General features: G+C 38.8%; 1 protein-coding gene across 1 annotated transcript; it reads right to left on the reverse strand.

Moving 5' to 3' along the window:
- Positions 1–8,002: 8,002 nt before the first annotated feature.
- Positions 8,003–8,929, reverse strand: LOC148513885 (olfactory receptor 11L1-like). Its single transcript, XM_088481306.1, has one exon. It carries the CDS (start codon positions 8,927–8,929, stop codon positions 8,003–8,005), a length of 927 nt encoding a protein of 308 aa, XP_088337432.1.
- Positions 8,930–9,281: the final 352 nt, after the last annotated feature.

The raw sequence follows: 9,281 nt of genomic DNA on the forward strand, positions 1-9,281 counted from the left end.
CACTGGTAGCTGTAGTCTCACTGTAAAAAACAATAGTATATATATATATATTATTCCTGCTTTTACCCCTGCAATGACTGGCCAAGTGTACATGGAAGAGCCCAGGTTTACAACCTTGGCCTGGGGTGCTCAGAAGAGTGGGACCCCTTTGTCCCCATCTCCACTGAGATTCCTGGTCTTGGCTGACTAGCTTGGGGTGTTAAAGCTTTGGCTTGGGTAATCCAGTAAAAGGGTCCCTTGACTGTGGCATTACACCCCAGCTAGCTTGAGTACAGTGCTGGTTTTAAAAATACAGGGACCCCCACACCATTTTTTCCCTATATTTTTAAATGTTCATCAAAGTCCTCTACATCCTGTGGAGACAAATTGGCCAAAGGAAGCCTTACCCAACAGTGGTCCCTTTCACTAGGTGATGCAATCATTGGCTGACTTTCAAATGATGCAGAACCACTTTATGGAGCATTAAATTCACAAATTTTTCAGTATCAGTACTTTAAGAGGCACAGTGACCAAACTCATGCAAGAAGCAGGGTGGCAAAAAAATTCCAAAGATGGGCATCACACCAGGTTTCTATTTTCATTAATTGTATAACAAGATATCCCTAATGTGAGGTTTCTTAAGTATATTTACTTTATATCACCTGCCTCTCTAGGGGTGCTACTCCAAATCAAATTAATGTACATAAAGAGAAATTAAGGAAAGTATTTTAATGGGGTGCACAATAATCCTGTTTCTAAAAATGTATATACATAGCTTATATTTATATAGTATAACCACTCAATACCAGTGTAGATATCTTAAACAGCTAAATAACATGAAATAGTAAAGTAGGAAAATATTGAAATTAAGGCTGTGCAGTGTCACAAAACTTTGCTTAATGTGGATCTTACATTTTTTATATTGGGCTTTATTGGAATTATCATGTCATAAATAGAGTACCCTACTGTAATTTATATTTCAATAGGGCCTATATATTAGTATTCAAATAATTGTCACAAATTACATTAATTATTAAATATTACAATTAATATTATCGCCACTTTTGCTCAATAAATATGTTATATTATTGTAGCTATAAACATCCATTTGATGTATTCTTCCAGACATAGTCCCATATTCAATTAGATGTGATAAGTGCCGTACTTTTCGCATGCTGGAGTTTCCACCATCATCGCTGGTTTTGCATGTGGAAAAGTATCACGCACGTCCCCACTTATGCCCGTATTCAATTCCAAAGGACTCGAAATGCATCCCGGGGTAACTCAAGCAGGCAAAAACTACTGTCAGATTTGGGGAAATCAGCATGACACCCCTCAAAAGATACACTGACATATTGGATCTGTATAGTTACCCCCAAATAGCCCTGCTGAAGCTATTTGGGGTATTTAAATGCTCTCAATAGCTGCTATTTAGCGTCTTTGCATAAGTGGTGAAGAATAGCATTTAACAGTTTTTTTATGTCGAAAATAAGTAGTCCCAGCAAATTTGGGGTACATGAAAATGGGTGCAAGCATGGTTAAAAATCACTAAAGTGAGATTTTAAAATACATAAAAAAACGCACCTTCAGCAATCACCTGCAATAAAAAAAAAACCTGGGGCATACTTGGGGGCCCCCTTGGAGTCTATTTTGCTCATTTTTAAGTTTGTCCCCAAACTTTGGACTTTTTTACTCCCAAAATAAAAGTCTTTTTTTGGGGTGATCTAATGTATTTTTTAAACTTTTTTTGAAACAGTTTACCCTAGGGTGGCTGTCCCAAGGCTGCAGGGGTGTTCCCCCAGATATGCACTCCAAACCCACAATTCTGCATTTTTTTCTGCCTGCATTCAGAGGTGAATCTTTTCTGTGGGTTAAAGGCGCAGACTTGAATACGGGGATAACTTCTCACCTGGCTAAATGACGTCATTGGCAAAACTTTTTTTCCGAAAATGGCTTTTCGCCGCTAATTGAATACAGCCACTAGTGTTATATTTATACTACTGTTACAGGTAAAACAACCATTCCATTACCCTTTACTTAGGGCAATTTAAATAACTATATGTGGTGGTTAAGCGGGTGGGAGTGAATGGATAGTGAAGCTGGTGTAATGATTAATCCTGGACTCAAGACATGGCAGAGAACTGCATTAGGCTATCCTCATTCACCTGCTCTACACCGGATTCTCTTGCAGCTGTCATTTAAGTCTGCTGCCCACATGTGAGTAAACCCCTTTCTGGTTACAGACATTTACAGTACAGTATGGCTTACACAGCCTCCTGTCAGAGCCGTAGATTCATGGTTGCTCTTGTCCACTACAAGCTCCCTCACACAAGCCATGAACTAGTAATGTGGAGCATTGTGTTCGCAGACCCATTGCAGAGTAATTTACAGGAAGTACTGATTGGGGCTGGTGACTGAGGGATGGTCAGAGAAACGCAGACGTGCCAGTGCGTTTTAATGTCATTGCAGGGCGTTCATAAATTAGCCACTGCAACAGCATAGGCAGCTTGTGCACTCACTGCGTGCAGAAAAGTTAGCGATTTAGTGGTAGGGTCAGACCTGCCTTAAATTTGTGAGCGGCTCCGACGTACTTCAATGTTACAAATGTTTTTGATGGATTGCAAGGTATTACGGATGTGTGAAATGGGAAGTGGGCGTCTACATGTTGTCCATGCGAGTGTTTTGTGATTGCAATTATTAGCATACTCTCATAGCAGAACTGCCTGTGCAATTGCAGCTGCTATTGCATCAGCGATCCTTGCAGAATAAGGCCCATTGTTCACTAAAATGTATGGCTCCATAATTAGCTAATGTAAAACAAATTGCATAACCATCACTTGTGTAGCATATGACATAATAATCCATAGTTTTATGTTACCTTTAGCATTGGTGCATGATCAAACATCTCATCATGTCCAGCCATCTGTATACTATACTTATTGGCCCCAGTCATATAGCCTCTAAGGCAGAATACCAGGATTCAATAGAGCTGCTGATGTTATTAACTGTTGGGGAATATTTTCTTAATTTAATGACCCTTTTCTACAGTAATTCCTCCTATTCTGCTTATGGTAATTCATTACATTGCTACAAATGATAGATCAAGCTTCTAATAAGAAGTATCCCTTACATAGTGAGGATATTAAACAAAAAATGTCAGCTGCTCAATCATTCTAGCAGTACTTTTCAGGTGCATGAAAGGGAGGGGTCATACCAAGTAGAAAAAGGGGGGTTAACCCCAATTATACTTGCAACAATATATGAAGACTATATGGTATTAGAAATTCAGAGATATTGGTTGCATGCATTTGCAAATACATGGGAAGCTGCTAGGTGTCATCATGGCTTCTCTGTCACTAGCAGTCCCTAACACTAAGGGGTTCACATACAAAAAAAATGTCAAGCCCAGAACCTCCCAGGGCATCAAAAAAAAAATGGAAAAAGAGTGACAGTGCAGTGTAAAGTATAGCTGTGTGCGAGTAGTTAATAAGTGTTAAAAAGGGGGTTAAAATATATATGAAAAAATTACAAGAATAAAATACAAACATTAAAGGTGATGTGAAAAGTAACTATGTGTATTAAGTGCTGATGCCCTGAGGAGGCCCAGCCAGCCCAGTACCGGGAGCCGTATGCCCAAAAGCTTACCCCAAGTGTAATATATATAGCAATTATAAGGCCTCATGATAAAGACACATATACATTTTGTAAAATGTAAGGCCTCATGATAAAGGCACATACATAAATGCATCCAAATTGAGAGCCAGCTTACCTGGGAGTCACCCCAGGGAACTCCAACTAGCACTTCTAGAACCAGCATGCCCAGCTAATGCTAGCTCATTTATGCATCTCATGACAACAAACAAAAAATGGCAGCTGCTCAATCAATCTAGCAATACTAATCAGGTGCATGAAAGTGAGGGGTCATATCAAATAGAAAAAGGGAGGGTTTAACCCCTATTGTTCCTCAGCACACTGAATTATACTTGCAACAATATATGAAGACTATATGGTAATAGAAATTCAGAGATATTAGTTGCATGCATTTGCAAATACAAGGTAAGCTGCTAGGTCTCGTCACTGCTTACTTTTCACATCACCTTTTGTTTGTATTTTATTCATGTCATTTTTCACATATTTTAACCCCTTTTTCAACACTTATTAACTACTCGCACACATCTATACTTTACACTGCACTGTCACTATTTTCCATTTGTCATGTGATGCCCTGGGGGGGGTCCTGGGCTGGATGTTTTTTTGGGATGCTCTGTGCCGTGGACCATAACCCTTAGCGTTAGGGACTGCAAGTTACAGAGAAGCCGTGACAAGGCCTAGCAGCTGCCCATGCATGCAACTTAATATCTCTGAATTTCTATTACAATTTAGTCTTCATAAATTGTTGCAAGTATAATTCAGTGTGCTGAGGAACAATAGGGGGTTAACCCCCCCTTTTTCTACATAGTGAGGATATTGTTATCCATTGTCAGGGTGATAGATAGCTGTGTTTCTATTTTTCATGAGTAATATATTGTCTTTACTGAGCTCTGGTGTTTTTGAAAATGATGCTGAATAATATGATCATTTTGAAGGATCTCCAAATAGTGGCCTCTGCTTTTTGACAAATACAAATTATAATTGGGTTGACGGGATGTGGTAAAAAGGTCGGCAATGTCAGCATTCATAATGTCAAAACCACAATGTCAATAGGTCATGTGTCAACATTATCAGAATGTGAACAGGTGAAATAGTGACATTGTCAGAATGTCGTTATTAAGGTTAGTCTGTGGGTGGAAGGATTAGTGTTAGACTGGTGGAGGACACAATACGGCTGTGTAACATGGAAAAAGTAAATGCTTTTATGCAGGCTGCAATGCTGTGTACATCCACAGTGCAAGTAAATGGCTTTATCAGTACTACATTAGATGAGGTGATGCAAGCACACCTATTTTAAATACCCATAGACCATACTAAAATATGTGTTCATCCATTCTGACTAGAAACTGGATTAGAAAGAGGTTAGAGGCGCTGGATGGGGAAATGAGTATAGCTGAAGTAAATTAAATGTTTGATAATGATGATTGGGTTTGGTTGTTAGGTTGAAAGGGTTAATGATCTTTATTGAGCCAACTTAGGGCCGTATTCAATTTGAGGTTTTAAGTCTGGATTTGCGGTAATTTACCGCCGATGACATCATTATCACCTGTTTTAGTTTTCCTCCGTATTCAATTTGAAAGACTTTCCACCTAGGCGGAAAGTCAATGCAATGTAATAGGCGGTAAAGTATCGCCTATGAATGGCAGGCATTAAAAAGTGCAGAATTGGGGATTTGGGGTGCAACATTTCGGGAACCCCCGTGCAGCCTTCAGACAGTCCCCCAAAAGGTAATCTGTGTCAAAAAAAAAAATTATCGACACCCCAAAAATTTACTTTGAAAACGGGGCAAAAAAAAAAGTTTGGGTACAAACTTAAAAAATAGCGAACTTGACTCTGGTGGGGTCCCCAAGTATGCCCCTAGTGTTTTTTTGATTGCAGGTGTTTGCAGCAGGTGGGTTTTTCGTTTTTTTTTTAAGTCACTTTAGCAACTTTAAAATATGCTGAACCCCATTCTCAAGTACCCCAAATTTTCTGACCTTAGTTGTTTTGCCCCAAAAAAACCTTCTAAATGCTCTTCTGCACCACCTTATTCAAAGCCGCATTTATGCACCTGCCGAAGCTATTAGAAACCCCAACTTCCTTCAGTAGTTAAAAATGGGGGTACCCATAGTGATCCCCCATGTCTACACATCTTTAGGGGGGTCCCTAGAATATTTCCCGAAAATTTCCAGTTTTTACTGCTGATCCAAGTATCCCCGGGTCCCGTTTTTGCCTAGTTTCAAATTGAATACGCGGATACGCGGGCACGCGCGCGATACTTTAATGCCTGGAAAACAGGCGAAGCCAGCGTTAAGTCCGGGCCGTGTTAAGTTAATGCGGCATGGCTCAAATTGAATACGGGCCTTAGAGCTATGGTTAAGGTTAGGCTTACATTGGGTGTTGAGTTGACATTATTTATTAGTTTAAGTTATGGTTGTTTACATTATGAAGATGTTGACATTTTGTCTATTGACATGAAGTTACTGTATGTACTATATGCATCTATGTATGTATGCATGTACGTATGTATGTATGTATGTACTGTTTAAATGCATACAGATTGTTTTCAGATTTTTACATGTTTTATATTTTTATAAAACAGGGCTTTGAGTGTTTAAATAGCACTGAAAAGCATAATGAACCTCCTTTGAAATTGTCTGGTCGAATACAGTAAGCATGTACCATAGATGCATTATTTATGGTGGTGAAAGCAAATAGCCCAGTCCAGCCCAGCAAGAGTGTTGTCAACTGTACTAATCACATCTTAAATTTTAAGTCACTACCAAATCTTGACAACCACTTTTGCTGCTCTGTAATTTTGTTCCCTGAAATACATGCTTGTTACACAGGGGTGCCTGGAAAGGTGGTATGGTTGCTCTGCTCCTAATTTTAACTGCCACTGTACCAGTGCAGGACAGGTTGTAAATAATACTTGGACTATTGTGACAGGAGGTGAGTTATATGACACGATTAGTAAATGTTAAGCCCATAGAGATCCCCTCTCTTTGGAAGTAAGAGACATAAGCCCCATAGATCCAGGTGAACTCCATTAATTAATTGTGTGCAATTTTATTTTGTGTATATTTTTATGTTTTGCTAATGCAGAGACTGTTGCATGTGATGCACTCTCCATCTGCTATTTTCTTTTACATGTATTAACATAAATAAATACAGCATTCACAAATTGTCCCAAAATGTCCACACTTTACTCATTAAAATAGAAAAAAATGTGAATAGTCTTTAAAATACAGCAGACCAGAATTATTGCTTCTTATGTATTAAGTGCCTGTGCCAGGAGTGTAAGTTCATACCAGGCAAAAAAGATGACAGAGTCCACCTCCCTCCTGGTGGCTCTGGCTTGCTCCTGTCCCCCAGTGTCTCTAAAGCATCCCATTGTTTCTCCAGCTCCATCCGGTCCCCTTCTGTCTCTCCTGCACTCCACTGCCTCTCCAGCCAGCCTCCTTCTGTCTCTCCAGGTCACCAGTGTCTCTCCAGCTCCAGGCCTCCCAATGTCTCTTCAGTCCCCCCAGTGTCACTCAGCTCCAACCCCCTGCAACCCTGCTGCTCTAGCCCACAGACACTTACCTTCTTCTGGGTCTTCTGGCTGCTCCTCTGCATTTCAATTGTGCAGAGCAGAATGATGTCATGATGTCATATGAATTGCATCGCAAATCTTCAGGTAACCTTGGCAGTTCGATCACTAAAGTTTTTTTCATTTACTGCAACTCAAAATATAAAAAAAAACTTTTTGCATCAGCCCCCAGTGGTGTCTGAAGACAAGAGAGAGTGAAAACCCATACCCCACAGATAGTTCCATATATATCTACTGCAGTGATCAGCAGGGTGCAGACAGTGGTTATAGTATAGATTTTTCTATCTGCCTATTCTAACCCCCCTGTCACCAGGCATACTCCTTGGTGCCCCCCTGACAGCTGGCATCCAGAGGCCAATGACTCCAAGGCCTCCGGAAGTTCCACCACTGGCCTTTGTGAGGGCCACATTCTGGCTTGCTGAATAAAAGAGATGTCAAAAAAGCAGATTGGAAATTATATATGGTATTCACATTTTTCTAAATAAAAAATGTAAACAATTACATCTACAAAACATTATGTGCTGATAGTCCACTCTGTAAAACTCAAGTTGAGTTTTCTAGCTGTTTGGAAAAGTCAGTGGTTATACTGTACTAAAATTTTTGTAGATATTGTGATCCAGTATTCCTGCCACCTGGAATAAACTGTAGAAATGCAACAGTACCAGTAAACATGAAGGAGATATGTTGGATGCTTTCCATAATCATTAGCTATGTTCCTCTTATTTTAGTATGATAGTACAATGAGCCTAATGAACAGTTCGTTTCAGTTGACTAAGAAAAAAGGAAACCATATAAATCATCCTATGTGGCAGATATTTTATCCAATATTTTTTTAAAAGTCTGTTTAATATCCTTGTTCCTCAGGCTGTATATTATTGGATTAAGCAGGGGAGTTACAACGGTGTACAACAGAGAAAGAACTTTATTTATATATCCCTCATGTGGAAATAAGTAGATACTAATAAGGGACCCATAATAAATAGATACCACAGAGAGGTGAGAGCTGCAGGTGGAGAACGTCTTCTGTCTCCCGGTAACAGAAGGTATTTTTAGTATAGTGAAAGCAATATACACATATGAAATCATAATAACAGTAAATGGACATATTACTAGAGGTATCGCTAATAAAACACTTTCCATTTCTATTACTATTGTGTCTGAACAAGACAGTTTAAGGAGAGGCGCAAAATCACAGAAGAAATGGTCAATGATGTTCAGTCCACAGAACTGCAACTGATTCATTGTTATTGAAATCATCAGTATTATGGCACAGATAAACAGCCAACACAATAGAACTATGTTTAGGCAGAATTTACGGCCCATTACAGTTGTATAATGTAGAGGGTTACAAATGGCCTGGTATCTATCATAGGACATCACTGTAAGGAGAAGACATTCTAATGCTTCTGAGGCTGTAAAAACATAAAATTGAGCCAAGCAACCTATAAAAGAAATTGTGCTTCCATCATACAATACAACACGGAGCATGTCTGGAACAATACTTGTAGTAAGTAAGATGTCTGATAAGGACAGCTGGGTGAGGAAGAAATACATGGGAGAGTGGAGCTGGCTGCTGTATGACACCAACATAATGATCAGGAGGTTTCCACACAGTGTAAGACAGAAGATAATCAGTAACAGAAGGAAGAAGAAAATCTTTAAACTTTGCAATCCTGGAAATCCCAAGAGAAGTATCTCAGTCACCACACTGAAATTGTTATACTGCATATTTCAAAAAATTAAAAAAGGTGCTATAAGAATATAAATATAGTATAAAAAATAAACAAACTTAAAGTAAGAATATTGCATACAATATATGGATATTTTCCTCTCCTTCACTCTTCCCACATTGCCAAATAAAGTTTTCATGTACTAATATAAAAATAACATGTCTTTATAGAGGAAAGTTAGAGAAGAAAGGAAAGTTTTGGTGTTATTTTGGATTTTTAGAGATTATAAAACTATCAGACCACAGTTCTATAATAAGGGACAAACATGGAAAAAAATATGATATCATCATGCTCAACATGGTTAACAAAAACCATATAAAAATATCTTCTTATATTTAAAAATATAACAG

This window comes from Taudactylus pleione, unplaced genomic scaffold (assembly GCF_031769625.1).
Source record: "Taudactylus pleione unplaced genomic scaffold, aTauple2 ptg000268l, whole genome shotgun sequence".
Lineage (NCBI taxonomy): Eukaryota > Metazoa > Chordata > Amphibia > Anura > Myobatrachidae > Taudactylus > Taudactylus pleione.

What these genes read in the sequence shown, in the direction of transcription:
- LOC148513885 (XM_088481306.1), bottom strand. Translation starts at nt 8,929, where the DNA reads ATGCAGTATAACAATTTCAGTGTGGTGACTGAGATACTTCTCTTGGGA.